Source organism: Equus caballus, chromosome 20, assembly GCF_041296265.1.
Source record: "Equus caballus isolate H_3958 breed thoroughbred chromosome 20, TB-T2T, whole genome shotgun sequence".
Classification (NCBI taxonomy): Eukaryota; Metazoa; Chordata; class Mammalia; order Perissodactyla; family Equidae; genus Equus; species Equus caballus.
This window is the reverse complement of record NC_091703.1, coordinates 24,295,218-24,322,614: the sequence shown is the minus strand read 5'-3', so window position 1 is coordinate 24,322,614 and position 27,397 is coordinate 24,295,218. Positions and strand designations below refer to the sequence as shown.

Genomic DNA, 27,397 nt, shown 5'->3' with positions numbered 1-27,397 from the left:
AAACATGTATCCCCTGCATGACCACATACCATTATCACAACTAGGAAAATTAACAATCATCCTACAGAATTATCTAATATCTTGTGCATTTTCAAATTTCCCCTATTTGGCCCAGTAATGTCTTTGATCACTGTTTTATTTACTTTCAAATCAGGATGTAAGCAAAGTTAACACATTGCATTTGGTTGTTATGTCTCTTTACTCTAGATTTTTTTTCTAGATGTTTTTGTAGAATCCAGGCCAGTTCGTATAGAATATTCCAGATCCAGGATTCATCTGAGTGTTCACGATAGCTTGTTCTTCTGTGCTCTAAATTTCCCGTCCTCTAGAAGGCTTGCTTAGACTTAGGTTAAACCTTTGGTCAAGAAGGCTCCATCGGCCGCACTCTGTGACTCACTGCAAACAGGGAAATGCCTCTTGTTCAAGCACTGGTTGTCCGCAGCTACTAGAACATCCTGTGTTTTGAGCTGTGCTGTGACAGAAGCCTCGCTCTAACGCCCGTCTCCTGGACTTTTCACAGAATATGTGCACCATTGAAGCGGAGCTGGAGAGTCTCCTGGGGGAATTCTCCATCAAGATGAAAGGTATTCTTTTCCCTGTTCAGAGACACAAGGAGCCATCTCTGCAGAGCTCCTTCAAGTTTGGGAGCACACACTGTTTTTATTTTCCTTGCAAAGACACTGTGCCTCCCATTCTCAACCCTGCCCACTTAGGTTAATTTATTGATGCTTCAGAACCTTCTGAGACTTGCCTATACACTTAAATATTTACTATGACAGAATCTCAAACATACCCAAAAGTGGAGAGAATATTACAATGAACCCCCATAAACCCATCACCTAGTTTTAATAATTAGCAAGATTTCACCATATTTGCCTCATCTGTTTTCTTTGTTTTTCCTTTAATGAAATAGAAGTCCTTTGATGAAATAAAGCCCAGACATGTGAGTCTACCCCTGCATATTTCAATATATATCTCTTAAAGAAAAGGCTATCTTGGGGCCGGCCCGGTGGTGCAGCGGTTAAGTTCGCATGTTCCGCTTCTCGGCGGCCCGGGGTTCGCCGGTTCGGATCCCAGGTGCGGACATGGCACTGCTTGGCACACCATGCTGTAGTAGCCCTCCCATGTATAAAGTAGAGGAAGATGGGCACGGATGTTAGCTCAGGGCCAGGCTTCCTCAGCAAAAAAGAGGAGGACTGGCAGTAGTTAGCTCAGAGCTAGTCTTCCTCAAAAAAAAAAAAAATATAGGATATCTTACATAACCACAATGCCAAGCATTACTACATCTAATAAAATCGTAAGCGTTTGTTATTTGTCCATTCCATTATCAAATTGCATTATAATTGGTCATTAGGTATCTCTTTTAGGTTTCTTTTCATCTAAAACAGACATCTTCCTGTTTTTTTCCTACTATTGACTTGTCATAGAAACCACTGTCGTCTAGAATGTTCCACATTCTAGACTTGTCTGGTGGCTTCTTCCTGATGTTATTTAAATTGTTCCTTTCCCCTCCATGTTTCCTGCAAACTACCTGGCAAGTTTTTTTTTTTAGCGTTAAACCCTCAGAGGACTATGCATTTTCCTCTTTTTTCCCAGTGCCTTTCCGGTGTTTACTCGAGAAAGTTCCCATCTAGAAACATTATTGATTTATACCACAGCATTTTCAGAACAAAAAGAGACTCTAGTTTTAGAAAATGGAGCACCCCCCAGGTGTTGTCAAATTTATAGCTCAGTGGCCAGGCAGGGCCATCCATAAGCAGCCATCACAGCAAGCCCATTTTTCTTCTGAGTTTTGGCCCAGGCGACAGCAGCAAGAGGCTGATATTTATGCATTTCTTTTTCTGAGGTTTCCTGGCACCTTGGTCCCTGGGTTGCTAATGGGGATTTAATCGCCCTCTTGTCTACTTTTTGCAATTATGGGAGTAAAGAAGGAGGACTTCTTCCCCGCCGCCCCCCAAAGTGCTCAGCAGGAGAGCTTTATTTTTGATGAGTCATCTAACTCAGGAGGGAAATACTTCTGTCAAGTACTGTGTACAACATGTGAGAGTGGCTCTGAATGAGCACACCTGGAATAAAAATTACCTTGACCCCCGGCTCCCCAAATGGCTGCGTTCTCCTCTTCAGCAGATGGGACAGTGAATCAGTTTGTTATTCAGGCTTAAATCTCAACACTTATTTTACTACTGAGGTTGAGCATCTGTGCTTCTTCCGTTTTTTGGGTCCATTCTCTTCATTTTGGGTCCTCACTTGAGTCAGTGGTTCCAAAACCACTCAGGCCCTGCCCCCATCCCAGCAAGTCAGGGGATATTTTTAACTCTCAGGATGATTCTATCAGCAGCCTGATTCTGGAAAACCAACTGCTCTCAACTAGTGTTTAGCAGAAAACACTTCCCTCTCTCCCACACTCAGGCACCATCCACGCAGACTAGCACAGTTGTAGAGTCTCACAGCTAAGAGAAATTCAGATCACCAACATCTTCTCACTGTTAAACTGAGGAGTACCATTTTCCCCCTATTTCTGATGCTCACTATTATCAAATGCATCAATTTTGGGTGGGGTGATAATTTCCCCATTTTATCAATGGAAATGGGGGTTAAGTGACTTGTTCCAGAAGTCACACAGTAAGTTGGACCTGAAACTGAATTCCAGAGCTCTTGGCTCCTAGAGTATTCCCACCCCGGGCCCCATATTAGGAGGAAAGTTCTAACAGAGTTGAGTAGACTGTTGCTCAAAGAATGGTCTCTTCTGTGGGAAAGTCTTCGTCAATCTAGCACACAGGCACCCTGGGAGTGGTGTGGGAAGAAAAGGACACCCTACCCAACAGATCTAGAGCTTTAGGCCTAGTGGTGAGAACATGATGCTGGAGGTCCTGGCCACCCTGTTAAATGATAGCACTGGGTTATAATGGGCTATCATGATGAAATGACAGACCTTCCTGTTGCTTCTCCTCTTGCGTCTCCACCTCTCCATATTTTCTCTTTCCTGCCTGGTCAGCTTCCTTGGCTTCTGTCCGGACTCAGGGTTTCTCCCAGAGGGTCTCTCAGGCCTGAAACTGCTTCTCCATTTTCATTATAGGTTTATCTCACCTCCGTTTTCCTAATCTAACACGAAAACTCAGAAACTACATCTGTGAAGCTGTTCAAGAACGCTTTCACAGAAATCTTCCTCTCCCTTGATAAAAGGAAGCTCCCTTATGCTGCCAAGAAATCTTATCGCTTTGCAATTAGCTGTTTCTTATCTGTTGTTCGCTGGTAAAAATAACCACCCCAACATACATATTGATAAAAACAGACTATTTCATAATATTCTCAGACCGGGTAACCCAACTTCCTCCTGCCACACCCTTCCACACTTCCCTTTTTGCCCCACCCCCAACACGTAGACAACAACCGTTTTTTGGTGGGGGAGCTGCCAGGGAGGTATATTGATAAAGACAATTGATCAAGCACTTACGAGCTCCTGCTGTTGGCCAAGCACTAGGCTGCATCCTGATGAACAGTCTCTGGCCTTGAGTTCCACACAGTCGACTGGAGAGAATGGATGAATGAGCCAGTGCATTATAATTCAATGGAATCAATGACCTACTGGACCAACAGTGTGACCAGATTGCTTCAGAAGCCTGGGGGGAGGCAGGAGGAGTGTGTCACTCACCTGTGTATGGAGGGGAGCAGGGAGGAGGAAGGCTCCCTGAAGTAAGCTTTGAATTAGAATGAGAGGGACTGTTCTGGGCAGACGAACAGCACTCGAATAGCATTCACCAGAGAGGGCATGTTCGAAAATGACAGATGGTCTGGTGGGGCTGAAGTGTCCGTTGGGAGAGGAGTGTGGAGAATTAGCTGGGGCCAGATTTTGAGGAGCCTCAAATGCCAGGCTAAGGAGGGAGCACAAGACCTATGAGTGACAACCAGGATGGAGGTTAAAGGATGCGATCTCTTAGGGAAACTGGTTCGTCTCCCAATTATGTCTTAATTCAGAGTAAGTTCCAAGCACTGTGGGGATCCAAAAGTCTGTGCTGGTGCCTGCAGCCTTCAGGGCAGGGCAGCCCTCTGGAGAGGGAAGAACTACCAGTGAGCTACTAAATCTGCACTGTTTATGCCTGGTCCATGCATCAGCCAGGCCTGTAATGGGAGCTCCTGGCTGGTCGGCTGCTAGGCTGCGTAGGCTGCTTTCCTTGGAGTAGAAACTGTGACCCTTCGAAAGGAAGATCATCTTGGAACTAGAAAAAGTGGGGAGCGTTATTCTGGTAGAATGGCCCCTGAGCAAAGGAAGAAAAGAGTGGGCGGCTGCATACTGTAGCATCTGGGCCTTGCAGACAGGCTTGGAAGAGCTGTTTTATCAGTAGTTATGTGTTTACTGTTAAAATGTCCAAAAGGTACCAGGAGAAGCACCATAGAAATCGAAGTCCCTGACGCCCACCACCTCCCCTCACCCGTCCCCAGGATGGTTTTTTTAAGTGGCCATAATGAAAGCTTTCTAGACAGTGCAACAGTAATCACTAAACTGCTGAGGAAACATTAAGGTTCCCCCAACTGTGAAACTGGTCTGCAGACCAGAGGCTGAAAGAAACCTGGCCGGGTTTAAAAGAGATTAGGCTGGAACTCTAATTGCCCCACTGTTAGTTTCAGTTCTGCGACCAGTACCATGAGTAGCTTACCCAAGCAGATAGAGCTTTAAGAAGCATTGCACCAGGCCTGTTTTTGCCTGCCTGTTGCCATTTGCTATATTATTTTTATAATCAGGGTATCACAGTGACGCCACTGCAAGCAATTCCAAGGAATTTTGCTTTAATCACATGGGTTGAGAAGCTCAGAAACATCACTACCAAGTGCCTTTCTCCCACTAAGATATGTTCTTCAGATACAAAATTAGTGATGATTTTGAAAGGAAAAAAAGCTTCAAAGGATTTTTCCCTTTACTCTCCTTTATCTGGCCCCAAATCCAGAACAGTTTGATTTTTACCAGCCTTTCATTGTAATTGCACAGGTAAACAGGCGATGGATGAATCCTGAACTAATTTGCAGAGGTTTTAAAGAGTACTTTCAATTTTATTAGAATTGTCATGTCTAGCCAATTGTGATTTATAAAAACCAGTCAATTGTGCTTTCTTTCAGAAGTATTAAAAAAAAAAGACTAAATCCTCCAGAACGTTATTAGTGCAAATTGGCTTCTTTAATTCCGCTCTTATTTCAGTAAATCTTTTTAAGTGGCTTGTTATGTTCTAATTGTTAGTGAAAACTGGTCCTAAATGGACAGGCTCCGTGGGTGGGGGAGGCGTGACTTACTGGTGAGTTGCTGCCATCTACTGACAGACAGTGGTAACAGCAGGTGCTTTTTTAAGCATCCCCGGACCTCCTCTATCATCTTAACCCCCGGAAACGTGCATCGGACAGGTGGAGAGCGGAATCATTTGTTCAACGGTCTCACAACGTAATAGGGCTACTCAGAGAAGGCAAAACGCATTGTATGGTACCATCTCCATTATCCATGAGTAAAATATAAACTAATAGAAAACTAATAGAAAAATAACTAAGAGCTCAAAGGTTGTAAATGGCACCTTGAGGAGGCTGAGCAACCAAGGAGTCAGTTTGTCATATGGATGTTTGTGTACGTGAAGTAATCTAAAAACCACAGGGCTGTTTCTATACAGCTAATCAAAATTATTTCCTCTCAGGTAACCTGTGTGAAAGAGACAGATTGTTCTTCTCGAATCTTTGTTTTAACTTTTTAAAGTGGTACCTTCTCATTTTTTTAAATATTGGGAAATGGGTTTTTTTTTTTTTAGGAAGATTAGCCCTGAGCTAACATCTGCCGCCAATCCTCCTCTTTTTTGCTGAGGAAGACTGGCCCTGAGCTAACATCCATGCCCATCTTCCTCTACTTTTTTTATATGTGAGACGCCTACCACAGCATGGCTTGCCAAGTGCTGCCAGGCCCACACCCAGATCCGAACCAGTGAACCCTGGGCCACCAAAGTGGAATGTGCACACTTAACTGCTGCACCACCAAGCCGGCCCTGTACTGAATTCTTAACTGGAAATTTTTATCATAAAATTGTATAGGTTCTTTTCACCAGAAAATGAAAAAGTGCTAAAAGTTTTTGCCCATTCTTATTAAATTTGTTTCATTCTTGATTAAAACTTTGCCTTCTAGTCCCTATTAGGGTGGAGGACTTTGCTTTGTGACTGGCATGGAAACAGGGATTAAAGCCGGAAACAACTGATTAAAGTAGAGCCAGGATTACTGATAAACCTCTAAGTTAACCAGCTTAGTCCCCTGTATTCACTGTGCCTGTATGACTTGCATGCCCTCCTCCCCACAGCTTTATTCATGCTTGACGCACAGTAGGCATTCAGGAAATATTGTTGAATGAATACATGTCACTCACTCTGCCTGAAAGTTGTCTTCTCCCCCATGCCCTCCTTTTACTGAAGTCAAATTCTACTATTCAAATGCTACCTGCTTCTGTGAAATTATGCTACGTTAAATGAGATAGAGTCTTTGTTTTAATTATGTAAGTAACACGTTCTTATAAAATGTCAAAATACAGATAAAAGCAAAGATCTCTTACTGTCTCTCCATTGCTATTCTCTTTCATGTGTGTCAATCTGCTGTATCTTTTCACATAGATTACAGCTTGTAAATGACCCCTATGTGGCAAGTGCTCAATAAATAGTATCATTGCTCTCCTGGATATATAATCATTACCACTTATTAAGCACCCACTGTATGCCAGATTACAAACAATTCTGTGAGGTAGACATTGTTATCCCTATTTTAAAGGTGAAGAACTGGAGTTAAGTAAATCATGTAGAGGAGGCTAGCTGGTATATAAAACAGAAATCAAGCTCAGGTTTAGTTCCATCTTACTGCCTTCAGGTCCTGGTCTGTTTCATTCCTGTGGGCTTTACCCCTTCTTGGTTCTGTATTATAGATATCTGTGAAGTCTGCCTTAATTTCCAGATTGTTACCTCAAAGCATAGATCCACACCCACAGAGACCTCTCAATAAATATGTAAAGAAAGAAAGAAAAAGATTGATCAAATCAGGGTTCGAGACGTCCCAAGACAGTGGCCATCTAGTCTGACAAGATTTGGTTTTGCTGCTGCACCAGATGTCATACTGGAACTCAAAATGAGCAGGTCCAGTTACAAAGGACCTCCCAGATGGCACAGTAGCACAGAAGCCCCATCTTCATTTTGGGGATATGGGTTGTTATTTGATTATTTGGTTTCATTTTGTTTTCTTAATCCCTAGTTTTGTGTAGATGAGAATCCATCTTCAGTGATTTCATAACGCAGTAGATGGTAGTATCATGCTGGATAAAAAGGATAAGAAAAATGGGAATAGTGAACCGGGGAGAGGCAAGGGGAATAAGGACATGAACTCTTAACCAAATGGGAGCCACTCATCAGAAATCACAAATCTTGGGACAGAAAGAAAAACAAGAGAGTACTTTATTTTCGTGGGAATGTGTTGGGTAAATAAATGAATATATCTTTCTGGCCCTAATTCCCTGATCCTGGAATCTGCTTGGGCCTTAAATTGGCCAAAGGTACATTGAGCTCTGACCCCCACTGAACAGCCTTCTCTGCCCCAGAAAGCATCTCTTTTACCACCCCAGCAAGGAATGTCCTCTCTAGCAGCCATAGATGGAATTCCCAATAGCTGTTCCCACAAGTGGTCCCCCCAAATTACTGCATGAGTTTTCACAAAAGTCTGACACTTTACTTGAATTTTATTAATGTGCCATTATGGGTTTGTAAAGGGGCGAAGTATATTCTGACCTCATATCCCAATTTCGTGCTTACAGGTCTGGCTGGCTTTGCTCGCCTCTGTCCTGGAGATCAGTATGAAGTAAGTACTTTGTTGGTGTGGGTGTTGGCATTGAGGACTTGATGGGGAGGTGTCAGTTGTCAATATTTTGCTTTTTTTTTTAAGATCGACACCTGAGCTACCATCTTTTGCCAGTCTTCTTTTCTTCTTCTCCCTAAAGCCACCCAGTACATAGTTGTATATTCTAGTTGTGGGTCCTTCTGGTTCTGCTATGTGGGACACCCCCTCAACATGGCTTGATGAGCGGTCCTAGGTCTGTGCCCAGGATCCAAATCAGTGAAACCCTGGGCCGCCCAAGCAGAGTGCGCAAACTTAACTACTCATCCACAGGGCCCACACCAATATTTTGCTTCTCAAATTGTCTTTTTTTTTTTCACATTTTTTTACTTTGAAAAAAGTGTAATCCAATAAGAAAGTTTGGAGACTGGTACAAACCTCTTATATACCCTTCATCTAGACTCACCAAAATTCAACATTGGGCTACATTTGCTTTATTGTCATTATTGCTATCATTGATTTTATTTTGCTGAGCCATTTTAGAGTAACATGCAAACGTCATGACCCTTCACTCCTAGATGCTTCTCCTGAGAATGGAAGGACATTCTCTCACATAAGCATCATACAATTCTCAACACAGCAAATTTAACATTGGCAATTTAGCTAATGTCATTTGATATATGATCTATATTCTTATTTTGCTAAGTGTCCCAATATTGTACTTTATAGCAGTTTTTTTTTCCTGATCCAAAATCCAGTTCAGGATTATGGATACTTGTAAGTATCATGATTCAAGAATAATAGCGTCTAGATCTTTCTTTATAAAAATATACTCTATAAAGTAAAAATGCTTTTCATCTTTTCCTTCTTCAAAAGGGAACTTACATAATTTTTTGTGTGTAACCCTCTCCTCCAAAACCTTCTATAATGGTCTTCTTAGGGGGAGCATCTTCTCCTAAACAGGAAAGCTGTCTGGCCCAGAGGAGACTGCACACTCTCTCCCCAGAGTGTCAGATTTCAAAATCTTTGTCCAGCTCCGTCTCCCTCATCCAGAAGGAGGATGTCTTATTTCTTGCTCCGACCACTAAGTAGGTTTTAGCTGGTTCTCTATTCTCTCTAAAGGAGCTGGGGAGTGTGGAGAGTTAATCCAGTGGCTGCTCTGTTGAAGCAGAACTAACAAGAGAAAGAAATGCTTGACCTGAGTGAGCAGAGGGGCGGGGAGAGACGGCCTTTTGCTAGAGAAAGCCCTCCATGCCCTCGGTCTTAGAGAAGCAGAACTTACTCCCTTTTGAAAGTCTCTTCCCCATTCATCATCTGCTCCACCCCCAGAGCCCGGGCAATCTGGAAGAATGGATGCTAAGCAGGTGGAGTGAGGATGCTGCAGCGGGGAAGAGGAGCAGCTGCTTTATTGACGGGCCCTTTAGATCCTGGTGTTTGGGGAAGGAAGACAGGTGAGGGCAGTGGAACATGAGGGCTGTTTGGTGTCTTCTCCCTAGATTTTCATGAAGTATGGCCGACAGAGGTGGAAACTGAAAGGCAAAATAGAAGTAAACGGCAAACAGAGCTGGGATGGAGAGGAGGTGGTGTTCCTGCCCCTGATCGTTGGATTCATTTCCATCAAGGTACTGTATTGTCACGGCTGTTTGCTGCCATTTCTGGTGCCACGACTGTGTGACCCATTGCTGGGGACCTTTGCCCATCACTTCCAGCTGCTGCCCCTCCATCCCACGGACTTCTCTCTGCACCGCAAGTGCATTGCAAAGACGGCTGCTCTCATATGAGGGCGGGCGAAGGAAATGTGAGATGGGCTCTGATTTCAGATATGATTCTGAAAGAAACGACGGAACTGGCTAAGTCAAAAAAGGAAAAGAGTCCCCCAGCTTTTTCCTCTGCTGTCCTGTAAGACCTTCTCCCTCACTCTCTTACTAGGTCACGGAGCTCAAAGGGCTAGCAACTCACCTCCTGGTCGGCAGTGTGACCTGCGAGACCAAAGAGCTGTTTGCAGCCCGACCTCAGGTGGTGGCTGTTGACATCAATGACCTTGGCACCATCAAACTGAACCTGGAAATCACCTGGTAGTAAGTTGCCTTTTTTTCAATTTCATCGTGTAGAAATACGTGCTATGGACTGATGCTGTTCAAAGGGTGGTGCGTGGACCATCAGAACCACCAGGAAGTTGTTACGGAAGCAGACTCTCGGGCCCCGCCCCAGGCTTATTGTGTCAGAATCTCTTAGGGCCCCAGAATCTGCTTAACAAGCTCACCAGGTGATGTTCATACATGCCAACATTGGAGAAGTCTCTCTTAGCACTACTCTTCTACTTCCTGCTTTAAAATATTTTATTCTCCCTCCTTCTCTACCTGTAAGCACATTTAAAGAATTATGTCTCTCAAGTAAACTAATGTGAAAGAGAGTAACTGTCCAATATGAGATATTTTGCCTTCAGAAAGAACCTGATGCTTGCTATGGTGTCCTAATTGCTTATCCCTCTATCTCATATACCTTACAGAGCTCTGGAAATTCTGGAACATCCTTAGTGCCTCCATACTCTATTTACTGAAATAGAATTTTTCCAAAGGGCCAGAGATACCTTTGGTCAAAGCAATGAACTTAAAAGTAGTTTTCTGAAGTCACCCCGTGAGAAAGGCCATGATAAGTTATTAAACACTGGTTGCTCACGACATTTCATATGATGCCCCAGGTGCATTACCGAGTAAATGAGACACATTGAGTATTACTGTTCAGGGTCTCCTTGACAATCTAGAGGGTCAGGGGTGGAAGCAGCAAGGACCCTGTTGCCTTGTCACTGAAACAGTGTTGGCACCTTCCGCCCACCCCTTCCCTCCTCATAGTTTGTAGTCACTGACATCTCAAAGGCAGGATCATTCCTCTTGCTAGATGAACCGGATGGCATGGTGATAAGTGGTGTCATTGTGAACAGACTGTTACTCTCCTCTCAATCATGCAAGAGGCTCCACGTCAGCTGAAATGAATGGGATTCTATTTTTGAGTGTTTTCTTTAGAACTGAACAATAATCTATTACTCTCCTGTATTGTTAAGTGTCTGCAAAGCTCAAAGAATTTTTAGACTTCCCTAACATCTTGTGTTGGGGCAGGAATTAATGTGTTTATGTTTCTCATATTAACGAGGAAACAGATTTATCTAGTATCTAGGTGTATAGATAAATTGTGCTTAAAGCTGTGATAAACTGTAGTCACTTGGGTGGGTCTAGGCTCAGTTTCTACTCTACTTTCTTTAGTCTTGGTTTATTTTCTGACAAACCAATTTGGCCAAAACTAGCCCAGTGCCCACTGGTTTGAATTTACTTTAGCATAATGAGGTGCTTTCTTGGCCTGCAATCTCGTGATGATATGTAGGTGACTTTAACAAGGTGCATTCATGGGGCCTTGTTGTTTTACAGTCCATTTGACGTGGAGGACGTGACCCCATCCTCAGGCGCAGGGAACAAGGCGGCAGCCCTCCAGAGGAGAATGTCCATGTACAGCCAGGGCACCCCAGAAACGCCCACCTTCAAGGATCACTCCTTCTTTGTAAGTTCAGTGTGGTTTTTAGAGATGGTGAGCCTGAGGCTCTGCCTATAGCCTGTATTTGAAATGCTTACCATACGGTGTTAGGGATTCTCAATAATTCCTAATAATGTTATTCTTAATGTTCACCCTAATTGCGTAGTGACTTAGGAAAGCACGTTCTACGATGCTTTTGGCCATATGTACACAGGTGGTAAGCCTCCTCTGTCCTTCCTCTCCCCTCACCAGTTTACCTGTTGCTTTGGTATAACGTAGATTGTTCTGAACATTCTCTACGATCAGCCTTTTAAAGAAGTAGATGTAAATAAATAATGGCCCCCTTGTTTTAATCAGAAATGCTTGCCAAAAAGCTAACAAAACATGGTAACCTGTTGCCTTCCACTAACTCCCCGTGTTGCTTTGACTTCTGAAGAGATGGTTGCACCCTTCACCAGACAAGCCAAGGCGGCTGTCTGTCTTGAGTGCCTTGCAAGACACTCTCTTTGCCAAGCTGCACCGCAGCCGCTCTTTCAGTGACCTGCCCTCCCTCAGGCTGAGACCCAAGGCCGTGCTAGAGTTTTATGTGAGTGTGGGTGGCCTGTCTGGGTGTGAAGTGCTTGACTTTGGGGCTTGGGGCATGTGTGCTTTGGCATGGCTCTTGTTTATCTTCTCTGTCGTGCTCATTGGGTAAGGGTTGAGGCCATCCTGTCCCCAGGATGGGAAACTTGGTCATGCATGCACCGTGGTTAAAGAGTCGGTTTGTCCTTCTCTTCTAACCATCCCTGCTTTTGTGCTGTGATTTTTCTCCGCTGTGGCAAAGATATCCACGGTAACAAGATTTTCATTTTTAAAAAATGCAATTACACTGAGGGTCAAGGAAGATTTTCTTTCACAAGTTAAACTAGTTTATCACTGATATCAGTCTTTATGCAATTTTAGCGTTGAAAAACTGGCATTCGAGAAACTCAGCAGGATTTAAACCAATTTTACTGGAGCTATTTAAAGTGTTTATTAGTTTATTGTAATGTTTGTTAATTTTGTACTAACGTAGTAAAAGAAACTCTTTATTCGCAATCAGGAATGCAATAGGTAACCCACATTATATGCGTTACACATTATGTCATAAACACATTATGTCATAAGAGAAGACACACACACATGCACATACATGGAATATTCTGCTCTTTACAGACATATAAAAGTAATCTTTGAATGTCCAGAGAGGAAGGAATTAAAAGTTTTCTGGTTTAATGTATAATAATTGACTCATATTCATTGAAATTAAAAACACAGGTGAAAAGGATGAAGCTAAACCCTAGTGGAGTTTCCAAGGAAAATGGGAAGACTAGATGGGGGGAAATCAGCATGAAAACATGTACCAAAAAATGATAGTTGTATACGTAGCTCTCAGTGGAGTGTATATATTCGTGCTCATATACTACAAGTTGGAGGGTTATGGAGGGAGTTGATAGAGGTTTTAATAGCATAGTTTAAACAAGAGCAAGATTAGAAAGAACTTGATGGCTTCCTATTATCTTTTGGATAAATGCAAAGGTCCTCAGAGGGCCATTCCCATGCGGCCACAGCCCAGTTTCCAGGCCCCCGATCACCTCTCCACTTTTCATCCTCTGCTCGAGCTCCCCTGAGCTCCCCGCTGTCCTCCAACTGCACCACACCCTTTCAGGATCTCCCATCTTTGCACACACACTGTTCCTTCTAGAATGTGCTTCCTCCTCCTCCTCCTCTCCTATGCCTCCCCATCCAAGTCCGGGACCATCTCTTTCCCAGGCAGCAGCCATCCCCTGGCTAGGGTCCCTACCTCCTTATATCGTACCTCAGTTATAACAACACTCCCTTGCACGGTGTGTGCCTGTTTATAGGTTCGTCCCCTGGGAGACTGTAAGTCCCCTTGCGCAGGGCGCCTCAACTTCTTCTGACTCACTATTTGCCACTTAAGTAGGTGCAAATTGGGTTTGGGAATGTGAGACCCAAGAGAAAATGCCGGGGAGGACTTTGGAATTTTAATAAGAATCTTGACTACTGGGTCCCCCAGGCATCGCTAGTGCCCCCCACCTCCCTCAGAGCTGCCACGAGATGTGTGTCCTGAAGATGAGACGAGGCTGAGCAGGACCACTTGGAGGACCCAAGGGTTCTGTGAGATGCAGGAGGGACCCCTACAGAGGAAGTCCAGAGAGTAGGACTTCTTCCCCCCTCCCTTCCCAAAGCTTCCCCCTTTTATCTCTCCTAGAGGCATAAAGTGTGTGTGTGTGTGTGTGTGTGTGTATTGGAGGGGGATTTGTGCAAATAGAGGGGGAGAAACAAGCTGGAGGTGCAGAAGAGCGCTGAGACCCGCCCTCTCCTTGCAGTCCAGAGGAGGTTCCCTGTTCCATGCCTCACCCCCCACCCCCCCCCCCCCCCCAGCCCCAGGACTCAAAGGATCGCAGCTCAATGCTAATAGAGGAAAACATTCTCAGTTTTAGAGGCAAAGAAACTGAACCTGTAGAGGTTACTTGAGCTCCCCAGTAACACATCCTCTTACTCATCCTGTGGTTCAAGTTAACCACCTTACATCCAGACGAGGATGGAGAGTTTGGATTGGGACCTCGTGGCCCCGGATCCAGCAGTGATGGAACCAGGCACACTGCTGAAGGAGGATCACGAGCCTCAGTCTTTCTGTCTGCTCCCCATTTCACCAGCTGTAACATTTTTGTTTCCTGGGCTTATTCCCAGGACTATTGTAATAATTCGTTGCTTTATACATAATTAAAATAGGGATTGGCTTGGTCCTTACCATTTACTTAAAAGAATTAGATCTGGAATCCAACAGAAATTATCCATTTTGAAGGAGTTGATCTCAAATAACTAGAAAACCGTTTCCACAGAGCAGCATTTGTTACTTTGACACTGTACACAGACCACAGTGTAAGGAAAGACGACTTAGAAATTGTTGAATGCCTGAAAAAACGAAGTATCTTGGTTACCTGGATATTTCTGACCTCTCTCTTCCAAGTTCTGCTTCATGAATCACAGAGTGTACCTGACCCAGCCTGTGGCGGCCTGACAGAGGACCCGGTGTTTCCAGACAGGCTAAGAACTCTGGGCTTTGCACTTCTGGAAGAGAGATGTTCAGTTTATTCATCTTTTTTTCTTATTTTTCTAGAAGCTATGCAAATGTATTTCTGGCCTTGAATTATTTGTGGCATGGTTACTGAATTAATAAAACATTTCCAAGGGCTTGGGATTTGTGGGTAGAGATTTTTAAAAATTTATGAGAACCGAAGCAGAAGAAAGCATCACATCTTTTGAGTAAAATAGCATGAATCTTGGAAACTCTTTTAAGATAGAAGCCCCCCCCCCCAAAAAAAAAAAATTGGTACTGTGATACGTAACTGTGGCTGCCAAGTATTATGAGGTCCTGGGATTAAGGAAATAAGCACCATCCCCCCCCAACCTCCTTTTGAGAAATGTGAAACCTGAGAATAGTCCAATGAACTTTCACCCAGATTCAAGAATGGAAATAGAGTTTTTAAGGGCTTGTTTTCTTTTGCTGGACACACACACACAGAGTATCACAAAGAAAATGCTAATATTATGAAAGTTCTGGTTTTTTATTTTAATTGCCTTATATTTTGTCTGGAAATAACCATAACAAATGCATCATTGGTATTTAAAATAATCGTGAGATGCCTTTTATCCACAGTCTAATCTACCTGATGACATCTTTGAAAATGGAAAGGCGGCTGAGGAGAAAATGCCACTCTCTCTCAGCTTCAGCGACCTGCCCAATGGGGACTGTGCCCTCACCCCCAACCCTGCTGGCTGTCTCTCCAACGCCTACTTGGGAAATCCAGAAATTACCATCACCCCTGCCAAGCTGAACCACAGGAGCCTGTCCTCCCAGAATGAGGGAATGGATGACACCAGCTCAGCATCTTCTACAAGCTCCTCAAGAGAAGGCCAAGAGACAAAGCCACACCTGGAGGAAGATGCAGAGGGGCCCAGAAAACCCGAGGCCTGCCGAGCGTCTGCAGGTGCTGGGAGGCTGTTCCTTGAGAAGGATGTCACAGAGGCACTTCTGCAAGAGTCCGATGAGGCCTCTGAACTCAAGCCTGTGGAACTGGACACTTTTGAAGGCAACATCACGAAGCAACTGGTCAAGAGGCTCACCTCGGCAGAGGTGCCGGCAGCCACGGAGAGGCTGCCCTTTGAGGGCTCTGTCAGTGGCGAATCCGAAGGCTGTAGATCCTTTCTAGATGGAAGCTTAGAGGATGCCTTTAATGGGCTGTTCCTTGCATTAGAACCACATAAAGAGCAGTATAAAGAGTTTCAGGATCTGAACCAAGAAGTCATGCATTTGGATGATATTCTAAAAGTAAGTACCTTTCCAGGGAAATTGCATTAGGAAACTGCCTTAAGACGTGTCTTACATCAACATTCTATTTAAGATAGCATATCCATATCTTTTTTATCTTTTTTAAAAATATCTTTTTTAAAAAATCCTGTCCCATCACAGGATCCATAGGTAATCATAATTTAAATGGCATTGATTTTTAATGCCAGTAGCACATATTCATTTTTATTTTCCTGACAACAGATAGACTTCACTAAAATGATTAGGAGTTAAATTAACAGCTCTAAAGACTGTCTAAACTAGGGGTCAGCCCCATGGCATAGTGGTTAAGTCTGGTATGCTCTGCTTTGGCAGCCCAGGTTCATGGGTTCAAATCCTGGGCACAGACCTACACCACTCATCAAGCCATGCTGTGGCAGCAACCCACATACAAAATAGAGGAAGATTGGCATGGATGTTAGCTAAGGGCTGATCTCCTCAAGCAAAAAAAGAGGAAGATTGGTGGTAGATGTTAGCTCAGAGGGAATCTTCCTCACAGAAAAAAAGAATGTCTACACTCCTCCAGGCCCAGAGGTAATCATTCTAATCCCAAATGTGAAATGGCATTTTGATCATCATCATCTCATTGAGGTGTTCCTGGATAGGGTGCCTCTCGGGGTACCAGGAAAGCAGAAGACCCCTTCTCTGATTGAAGTCAGAGTTAGCCAGCCCCAGTGTGAGAGCCACGAGCATCTCTTCCCCCAAGAGCACTGTGTTCTGGAAGATTCCCTTCTCTGGACGTGGCCCAAATCAGTGAGCCAGAACCTCAGATTAATCATCCACTAATAGTCACCAGTCACACACCAGAAGCCAGGGAACCACTGGCTCCACCTGAGATAGCCTCCTCAACCCTTTTCCAGATCAGACAGCTCAGGGTAGACATGGGAGGGTAGGAGTGAGAGGGACAATTTCCTCCCGGGTGATTTCCTAATAATGAGATCGTTATTGCCACAGCAGAGTGTATCTGTCTCCACTTGGCATACCAATTAAATTTTTAAAAACGCTGCACAAGGAGACAGAACTTGAATTCTGTCCCGAATCCCACTGCCAATTCTTGAATTCTTTGCTTGGTCACTCTAATTTATATTGTCCTGTAGAAGAGAACTTGCATCCTTTCTCTTGAAAGAGCAATTCTTTGGGGACCTGTTCTCTAAAACAATGTTGAAAATAAGGTGCCAGTAGCAAGCTGAGAATCAACCCACAGAAGGCTGTTGAATCCATTTGCATGACTGTTTTAAAACGTGGCCTTCCCAGTGGCATCTGGAACTGCATTTCCAAGCCTTTTCTGACCATCTTAGCCCTCTCGGTCACACTGACCTAGCTCTGGAAGGGATTTGTGCCCAGGGTGGATGATAATTCATGCTCTGACTTTCCAGGTCCTCTAATGCTCATGACAGATTAATTCCGCTGTAGGCATAGCCTCTGAGAAACAGGGAGGGGCTCTCTGAGTCTGCTTTCTGTAAAACATAACCCAAAGCATCGGCTCAGGGCTCAGGCATGGAGGCTGCTTGTCTAGGATTCCAGTGAGAACATCTTTTATCCCCTCTACAATCTTTTGTTTGTGCAGTTGACCAGCTTTGCTTAGTGGTCAAAAGGTTTTAAGACACAATTGACCCCACCTAAAGTAAAAGCCTTAAAGAAAGCCAGTGGTGGGGCTGGCCCCATGGCCAAGTGGTTAAGTTCGTGAGGTCCACTTCAGTGGCCTAGAGTTCATTGGTTCAGATCCCGGATGTGGACCTACACACCGCTCATCAAGCCATGCTGTGGCAGCATCCCATATGGAAGAACTAGAATGACCTACAAGTAAAATATACAACTATGTACTGGAGCTTTGGGAAGAAGAGTCAAAAAAGAAAGCCAGTGGTGATGGCAGCTCCCATTTCCAGGCTTCTAGGGTGCCAATAAGTAGCTCAGTCCACCAGGAGACACCGAACAAGTCATCTGTTAGTCTTATAAAAACCTGGTGGTCACAGATTTCTTTCCAAAGTGTTATTTCAATGTGCTGTGGTTCCAAAATGGTCCTGCTACTAAAATCCTTAACTCCTCCTTTCTTTGTTATGATCAATATTTAAATACAGGGGCCAGCCCTGTGGCACAGCAGTTAAGTTCACGCTCTGCTTCAGCGGCCTGGGGTTTGCCGGTTCATCTCCCAAGCATGGACCTACACACCACTTAATCAAGCCATGCTGTGGCAGGTGTCCCACATATAAAATAGAGGAAGACGAGCACGGATGTTAGCACAGGGCCAGTCTTCCTCAGCAAAAAGAGGAGGATTGGCAGCAGATGTTAGCTCAGGGCTAATGTTCCTCTAAAAAAAAAAAAATTTTAAGTACATCCATACTGTGAAAGATCAAGTTCTGTGGATAGTTAGCTTAGGAGAGAAGACCTTAGAAGTGGGTTGAGTCTGGACTGGCTTCTTCTTGCTCTGAGATGGAAAACAGCTTTGAAGTTTAGGTCTGGGGCAAGTGGCTTTGTATCCAGCCAGAATTAAAGCATCAGCTGGACAAAGCTTTCTCTTTTTTCCCTCCTTCACATTCCTAGGATGCTAAACACCTTGAGGATCAGAAACTAAATGATGCTGCCTCTTGGACGGAGATCACTGAGGGTGAATGAAACAACTCTGATTTAAAAGACTGAAAGACGGTTTCCCATGCGCCTTTGTGCCATCTTGAGTGTCAGAGACAGACCCCCGCAAGGCCCTTCCTGCCTTGTGTTAAGAAGTCAGCGAGGAGTGCCACCTAACTGGATGGAGGACGTTTAGTTCTTACTTGCAGGACTTGTCCCGTTCAATCCAGCCCAGCATCCTCTTGAATATTTGGAAGTACTTCTCTCCATCTCTGTGCCTGTAGCAACTGGCATTATTCTGTTTGTGATGTTTCTGTTTATGTCTAGCAACATTGAATCCTCCAAGCCGTAGAATGGGTTTCCTCACATAATTCCAGGACCTGGTCAGGGAAGTGAGGGAACTTGTTCCTCAAAGACAGAGCTGTAGGGGAAGCAGGACCACTTATTGTTGTGCCTGGGGCCATTCATATTCTCCTTGATGCTCAAAGAAAAAGTGTATGCTGTGAATGTAAAATTAATATTTAAGGCTACTTACCTAGGGAGCGTGGCTAGGTGAACTTGAGCGGTGTTCTGTTTCTGGGATTTGTTTTGTTAATCCTTTAGCACCGCTGCCTGAGATAGCTAGCTCCTGTCTCAGGACACTGAAGACAGTGCCACTGGAATTAGAGATTGGTTAGTATCGGCATTGACTCAATAACTCTATAGATTTGTGTGCCGGTTGCATTACATTTGGAGTTGAGCACTAGGCAGAGGGAGCATAGCAGTTCTGTTTCCTAAGGCTTTCTGGTTATAGTATTTTTTTAAAACTTTTTATTATAAAGATTTCAGACAGAAGTAGAGAGAATCGTATAATGGATCCCCATGTGCCCATTCCTCAGCTTCCGCAATGCTCAACTCATGGCCAAGCTTGTTTCACGTCGTCTTCTCCCTGCTTGCTTCCCTCTGCATTATTTTGGAACAAATCCCAGATATTGTGTCATTTTATCCATGGTTGTACTTTTTTTAAGATGAAGGTTTTAAATGCATTTTTTTTAAATGCCAACGAAAAAATAAAAGCTTGAAAACAAGAGTGTCGCATCTCAAATCGGGTGTCGTGTGTTCTGTTTCTCCTTCCGAATATGTTGATGTTCTCCTCGGTGCCTTCTACCTTTGCAGTGCAAGCCAGCAGGAAGCCGCAGCAGGTCCTCCAGTTTAAGCCTTACAGTTGAAAGTGCTTTAGAAAGCTTTGATTTCCTGAATACCTCCGATTTTGACGAGGAGGAGGAGGATGGCGATGAGGTTTGTAATGTCGGAGGAGGTGCTGACTCGGTATTTTCAGACACTGAGACTGAGAAAAATAGGTAAGTCTGAAGTTAGCATCTGCTTCTACTTCTCCTGCCACAGCTGGTACAGGAGTTCTTTGCTACTAGCAGATGTGGCCCTGGTGCACAACTCTAGGAAGATCAGACTCCCCGTATGAATGCCAATTGGCTTACTTTTTTTGTCAAATACAACTTTTAAATATTTGTCCCTTCTTTTGTGTTCTTTAAGGGAAAATAAATTGCTTCTCTTCATCGTAAACGAAGGGGAAATTTTTGTGTGAGTGTGTGTGTATACATTTACATGTGTACACATATGTCTTATAGGGTTCAGTGTCTACAACTTGACCCCACCATAAGTAATTCCAAATTAACTAGGTATAATGTGATTCTGGGGAACTGGCACTGGATGAACAGTTCAGACCTGGTTGTCCTTGGCTAATCTCTTTGTTTTGTTTTGTTGTGCTTTGCTTTCCCCATCCCTTTATCTCTCTGTTCCCTTTCGCCCCATGGGGCTTTGCAGTATATTAAGCTTATCAACGTATGTGCCAAAGCCAGGTTTAATCCCCTATGGCACATATTTCCCTTAGAAGGTAAGAAGGAATGACTGATAACTAACTGCCCGCTGGATCTGAGCCCTCCAAGTAGAGAACGTGGCCTTCTCTAGGGTGGGGATGGGCGGGCCAGTGGGGAGAGAGGATGAAGGTGAAATAGTGTCACCTTCTCCACCAGGCTTTCCTGTCGAGCTATAGCCTGGGCTCTATTTTGTAACTTTAGGGGAAGCAAAACAAGCACAGCAGAACAGACTCCGTCAATTGCTGCAGAAAAATACGCGCTTTCCCAAAGGAGAGGCTGCGTTTCTCACCCATCTTTGCTTTTGACATGTTCCATAAACAGGTTTTCAAGTTACAACACACTGTGACTCTCCCACTTTCACAAACCTCTCTGTGGGTGGTGGTAATATTTAGGGATTTTATTGTTCCTGGAGGGTTTCTTCTTCCAATATAAACACAGGACAAGAAAAAATGAAATATAGAATTTATCCCTTGAGCAAGCTGGGAACATAGCAAAGAAAATTTATTAAATGAATGTAATGTTTAAGTTATACTTTTACATTCTACGCAGAGACTTTTCTAACTTGATTGAATCTGTGAGATGCTTCTTAAACCAAAATCTTTCTATATACTTGTTAGCTTAAGCTGTTATATGACATGTCACAGTTGAATATCAATCTAAACTTTTTTCCCTCTTGCTATAAGAAGCATTTAACAACAAAAGCATCACAGCTTTTGTACATATTACAGAACATTCATATTAAATATGTCTAATTTGATCAATCTTACTGTAGGGCATCAGAGGTATTAGAGAAAATTGTGAAAATTGTACATGTGTTTTAAATTGACTGCCATGCATTGACTGCCAGGATGCAAGCTGAGTGTTTTCCCCCTGGAGGCAAATGTGACTCAGAAGAAAGCATTCGATGCCTCTAAGCGCTAGTGCGTGATCTTTTTAAATTGTCAAGACTGGGGAGCAAGAGACTAGAAGCCAAAAGCCGCTGTGTCGCTGCCTAGTGTGTGAACCAGGATGCTCTTGTTAACGTCTCTGCCTGTCAGTTCTTCCCTATGTGAAACGAGGCAACTACTCCCTCCCTCCCCAGCACACAGATTCATTTTAAGGATAAAATTAGATAATAGATGCAAGAGATGTATTTTTTAATGTAAGTGCCCATCGTGATATAACTTTAGACAGATCAATAGCGGGGTTAAACAAAGCTTGAGAGGCACAACTCTCTAGGCCCCTTTTAAAGATTCAACTGGCCCTTTTAGCTTTTGTCCAGAGTAGAACATCATGTCTCTTCTTGGCAGCTTTTCTTTTTCCTTTTCTTCAAGGAGCAATTGATCTGAGGCCAGAAAAAAGCCTTGACATTAGTTCTTAATGGTACTGCTCTTGGGAACCTCAAATATAGAGGACAGTTGAAGCCCAGAAAATTTGGCAGATCACCCTGTCAACAGAGCAGGAAAATACCAAATGAGGGCACGTTTCAAAGACTTCTGGGTGAGACTGCTTTATAAATGATTCATTGTGCTTGAGCAGCAAACAGAGAACTCTGGAAGCAATTTGTTTGCCTGATCTTTTAACATTAGGCAAATTGGCAACCAGGCTGAATTAAGAAAGGTATCTTGATTTTTCAAGGTAGGCAAGCGAAAGACTCTGTTCTCAGTAAGTGCTATTGGGGGCCTTCTGTGAGCCCTGTTGAGTTGACCTGTGGTTTCCACACGAAACAAATAGCTAATGTTTCGCTTACCTTCCTGCTCCAACAGTTACAGATCAGTACACCCAGAAGCGAGGGGGCATCTTAGCGAAGCTCTGACTGAAGACACAGGAGTTGGGACTAGTGTGGCCGGAAGCCCTCTCCCACTGACCACAGGAAATGAGAGCCTGGACATCACCATTGTCAGGCACCTACAGTACTGCACCCAACTCGTTCAGGTAGGATTGGTGACACTTGTTTTTTAGAGCCGAGGTTGTTTATGCACCAAGAATGTGTGCTTTCTTTTTTTACTTTTGCCAGAGAAATGAGAATTCAGGAATCAGAGAAGAGTCCTGCTTTGATTTGAGCCAGCTCGAACCCTCTGATAGGCATAGCCTTCCTTCCTCAACCCTGGGTTTTCCTTCTTAAAACTTAGATCTCCAGACCTTGAAAGGTAGCGGGCAAAATAATAGCTCTTACTTTCAAATCATTTGATAATAGATGAGAGTAATGTCGATTAAGAAAAAAAAAAGGAATTTGCGTTCTGCCCTCTACAAATGGACTTTGAAAGCCAGTATTACCGAACATATGTTAATTTGAATATATCACATGAGTTCATTTTCCACCACCTGGATAGCTAAAAGCAAAATGCTGCAGAATATAATCACGATTTCCCAGATCTTGAATAAGTACTTATTAGCACCAGAAAAGAATACTTTTATAGGCCATTATCATCACCAGTTACCTTTCATTCTGGGACCCCATGGAGCTTATTTTTCTTCTCATTTCAAGCTGTTTACCACTTACGATTTTGCAACAGCGGAGCAAATACTTCTAAATGCTTTTGTTGCACAAAGGTTTTCAGCTGTCTTGAACAAAGCATTTTCCCCCAAAGCATCTACTTAAATGTTCCCTCCTTGCCTGGTCGCTTGTCTTCTGCCAATCTTGTTCTTCTCCAGCTTGCTTGGATGTGTGGGGAACAGGAAAAGAGTGTGAAAGCAAATGTATAATAGTTTTAGGGAAATGGGGCAGGCAGGAAGGGTGCGAAAAAAGAAAGAATCGTGCTCCTAAGAGCACAAGACCAACTGGAAGGCAAGAGGCAGGGTAAGGAGGAAGGGGTCCCAGGGAGGCCAGGAGTGGGGTAGTGTTGCTTCAGTCCCACACTCATGATGAGATGTAGAATATGCTTCTCCTTGTCCTCCATGAATAAAGAACCCCAAGTAGCCTCAGACACCTTATGTGCTGTGGGAAACTGGTCGACAACTATGACTCTTGCCACTAGGTTGGCCAACACCCGACTTGATCTCTTCTGTTGACTGTTGAATTTACAAGCCATGATGCTGACAACTAACCTGGCAGAAGGTGCAATTTTTTTTTCTGACCCAAATGGACAAGGATTGTTGTTTGTTTAGCTATTCTCTATTCTCCAACCATTTGAATGGGATGGTTTTCACAGCTCTTTGTGCTTACTGAGACTGATTCTGTGCCTAGCAAACCACCTGTTCACCTTTTAGAGGTAAAGTCATTTTTTGTGAGACATAGGAGAATTCTCTTCCGTGAAGGGGTGACTATTTTCTCCCGAAGACTGATTGGCATGCAATATTCAGTGCAGTGTTTCTCCCCACAAGGAGGCCATGATATAACAATTTAATTCTTCTGCAATGAAAATCAACAAAAGAGGCAGATATAAAGACATAGAATGAAGGAGTAAGGATTAGAAACTCAATTTCTAACTCGCGCTCACTCCTGAATCAATAGATTTATTTATTCATTTGATATACAATTGCAGAAAGATGAAAATGAATCTTCTATAAGAATCATAATAGCTATAACTATATTTAAAATAAAGTAGTTCATTTCTGATGTATTTATTTACGTGAAAGGCATTCATACATAATTACTGTGCTAGATCTTTGCATTTGAAAATCCTGTTTCTTTCAGAGTCCAAATGCTTTAGACAGTACAGGATGGTGGTACAGGTCTGCATCCTGCATCCACGCATACTAAGTGACCTGGACAGGTGTCTGAGGGACACAGAAAGCACTAGAACATTCAGGCAGCAACGGATTACTGTCCTGTCTTCTATGAGGCCCTCCCTCATTCTTGTGACCTGCACACAAGTGAAATCACTTACTATTTATGTGACTTTGGGCAGGTTACTTAACCTCTCTGTGCCTCAGTTTCCTCATGAGTAAAATAGAATATCAGTAGTACCTACCTCATTGGGTTGTAGTGAGCAATTGCATGAGCTAATACATGTATAGGACTCAGCCCAATGCCGGGTACTTAATAAGCACTCATTATTTATAATGAGATAGCTTTGATTATAATTATGATTATTATACAACATGCTCTTAATTTTCAGCTTGAAAACAAGGAAATAAATCCATGCTGTGAAAAATTACTACACTTGTAAAATAAATCTTTTTTGTGCTTACACACCAGTAAGCAGCCTAAATATGCCTTCCAACGGGGCAGGCCCGGTGGCGCAGCAGTTAAGTTCGCACGTTCCGCTTCGGCAGCCTGGGGTTCGCCAGTTCCAATCCCAGGTGTGGACATGGCACCGCCTGGCAAGCCATGCTGTGGTAGACATCCCACATATAAAGTAGAAGAAGATGGGCATGGATGTTGGCTCAGGGCTAGTCTTCCTCAGCAAAAAGAGGAGGATTAGCAGCAGATGTTAGCTCAGGACTAATCTTCCTAAAAAAAAAAAAAAATGCCCTCCAAGTATCAAAGAGGATTTACAGACTTACAATACATAGAAGGAAAGACAACTTTATGGTAACTTTGCAACTCTACTACTGAGAAAATTCTATAATTTATACAGCCATGATAAAGCTTAAAGTAACAAAAACATGTCTGATTTCATTGATGTTGTAACCGGCATGGAATGAGGAAGGTTATCAAACTGGAACAAACTGTATAAGTTTATTTAATGTCACCACTCCATTCAGCAAGGGTGGGTGGGCAAAGCTCTATTGACAACATAAGTGACACAGTGGTTTTGTTTGTTTTATCAGCAAATTGTTTTCTCAAGCAAAACCCCATTTGTGGCCAGAAATCTCTTAGAGAAGCTTTCTAGGCAAATCCAAGTGATGGAGAAACTCTCAGCTGTCAGTGATGAGAACATAGGAAATATCAGTTCTGTCATGGAAGGTAAGCACCTGCAAATTACACCACCATTCACACAAATGATGACACCACTGACCCACTTCTCTGCCTGCGTCTATTCATTGCTTTGTTGGGAGCAGAAAAGCATTCTTGGGTCACAGAATAGAGGAATGTCTTCACACTAGTTCAGTCTCGTTAACACCACATTTCAGCCTGGAGAGTCAAACCAGCTGACACATAACTTTTTCTATACAGACTTCTACCTCCATAAATCAGATACTGGTATATAAACAGAACCAGCATACACCTCACAGGCAGAGTTTCACAGACTTGTTCTTCTGGGTGGTTCCATTTGGGGACAGATGATCAGAATTGTTCTTGTGCCGTGGAGCTGGCTAAGACAACTCCCATAGAGGCCGACTGTCAAATGCAAGATGCTCCCAAACTCTACTGGGGAAAGGTAGAAATACGTGGATTCAAAGGCCTTCAGGAGAGTCCTTGATTCAGAAAGTTTGAGGCGGGGGCTTGACATGGGGAGGATGCCTTTGTATTTGTGTGGTCTGGCTTCAGGGTTCTTTGGTAAATTTTTGTCTTTTTTCGCATCAGATATTCAGTGGAAATAACGGAACGCTAAGCTCTTCTAGGTTATTTCTGATTAAGCCTCAAACTGGCTGTAGGTTCTCCCTCTGCATTTGTGCCTCTTCCATCTGGTCCTACCAGGAGCAGGTGACCGTGGCAGGTCTCTGAGACGCATGAAAAGGGGAAGGACATTCAGACTGCCAGTGACTCGTGTCCTCTCCTCCCCCGGGCCCCTCCTCATGATCACAACCACACGTGAAGGGATTGTTGGCCAGGTGCTGCCTGGCACAGTGCTCTTCAGTCATTTCAGTCTGAGAGCCACCTGGGCAGTGTGAGACAGTCCTCCAGCCACCTGCTGTTCTGTTCCACCCCCTTCGGAACAGTCCCCTGAGGTTTGATTCTCTGATCCTGTGTGGTTTTTTGCTGTAGAGTTGCAGGAGTTGAGATGATTGGAACATCTCCTAAGAGCAGAGCTCTGTATTCTCCATGACTGAAAGCAAATAGCATTGCTTTTGCTGCATTTTCCTTGCTGCCCAGGCTGGATGAGTTCCTCCTCATAACTTCTTTGCCCTTTGAACCATCTGCCAGCTACAGAGGAATCTTCTAGTTCTGATTAAAAACCACAGTCTTAAAAAAAAAAAGAAAAAAGCCCCCAGTGATGCCTGCCCCACCCTCACCCTGGTAGGTCTCTTCTTTGGCTTCATTCAACACCTGTGTTGCGGGATGGGGGATTGCTCTTCTTTTCCAGCCATACCAGAATTTCACAAAAAGCTGTCTTTGCTGTCATTCTGGACCAAGTGCTGCAGCCCAGCTGGTGTCTACCACAGCTCAGCCGACAGAATGATTAAGCAGCTAGAAGCCAGCTTTGCCAGAACCGTCAACAGAGACTATCCAGGACTTGCAGACCCAGGTACAGGGCAGCAATAAGGGAAAGCGTGTCTATTGTTCAGTTTGAGAGTGAGCGCTGGTGGGGCTCGCTCACCACTTCCTCCTCAGCTACTTCTGCAAACAGGCTTACTCTCCAGAGAAAACCTCACCTCCTCAGTAAGATCTAAGAAAGGGAGACCTTGGACGTGTTTTAATTCGGAATTATCAGCAGTGACTTTTAAAAGCACTATATTTTGGTATTGCTATTTAGGTATGTATAATTTTTTCATTAAAATGTCACCAATATGAGAATATCAAATGGTTTAACTGCTCTGAAAAAACTGTTTGGCAGTTTCTACTATGCTATGATCCAGCAATTCCACTCCTAAATATATCAAGAGAAATACATGCTTCTGCTCACAAACAAGGACATGTGTGAGAAGGTTCATGGCAGCTTTATTCACAAGAGCCGAAAATTGGAAACTCGAATGCCCATAAACAAGAAAATGGACAAATTGTAATATATTCATACAATAGGGTATTACAATAGCAATTTTTCAAAAGAATAAATTATTGCTATAAGCAACATTTGGATAAATCTCACAGGTATTTTGTTGAGTAAAAGGAGCCAGATAGAAAAAGTACATACTATATAATTCCATTTATATGAGGTTCAAAAACAGACAAAGCTAATTTATGTTGATAGAAGTCAGATTATTAGTTACCTATAGGGAGGGTGGATGGGTAACTATAGACTGGGAAGGGGCACAAGAAAACCTTATGGGTTGCTAGCAGTGTTCTGGATAGTGATCTAAATGGCAGCTACACAGGTGTATAGATATGCAAAAATCATCCGACTGTACACTTATGCTGAGCTCACTTTACACATTTCTCTCTATTCTGTACCACAGTAAAAAGATAGATGGAGGAGTGAATGAATGGTCATGGTTCTTAAAAGCTGCTTTGTATCTTCCCCT

General features: G+C 43.5%; 1 protein-coding gene across 11 annotated transcripts in view; it reads left to right on the top strand.

Annotated features, from left to right (window-relative positions):
* Window positions 1–27,397, top strand: part of RIPOR2 (RHO family interacting cell polarization regulator 2) — a 216,369-nt gene that overhangs the window by 171,587 nt on the left and 17,385 nt on the right. For 5 of the 11 annotated variants that reach the window (XM_014734222.3, XM_070244953.1, XM_003363744.5 and 2 more), the window contains 10 exons: window positions 521–584; window positions 7,812–7,855; window positions 9,328–9,453; window positions 9,761–9,909; window positions 11,254–11,383; window positions 15,060–15,731; window positions 19,470–19,654; window positions 21,934–22,102; window positions 24,884–25,019; window positions 26,302–26,463. In XM_014734222.3, coding sequence (XP_014589708.2) covers window positions 521–584; window positions 7,812–7,855; window positions 9,328–9,453; window positions 9,761–9,909; window positions 11,254–11,383; window positions 15,060–15,731; window positions 19,470–19,654; window positions 21,934–22,102; window positions 24,884–25,019; window positions 26,302–26,463 — 1,837 coding nt within the window. Of the gene's footprint in view, window positions 1–520; window positions 585–7,811; window positions 7,856–9,327; window positions 9,454–9,760; window positions 9,910–11,253; window positions 11,384–11,792; window positions 11,943–15,059; window positions 15,732–18,290; window positions 19,399–19,469; window positions 19,655–21,933; window positions 22,103–24,883; window positions 25,020–26,301; window positions 26,464–27,397 lie in introns of those variants that run through there. The other 6 variants (XM_070244955.1, XM_070244958.1, XM_005603606.4 and 3 more) reach the window with 2 other exon arrangements.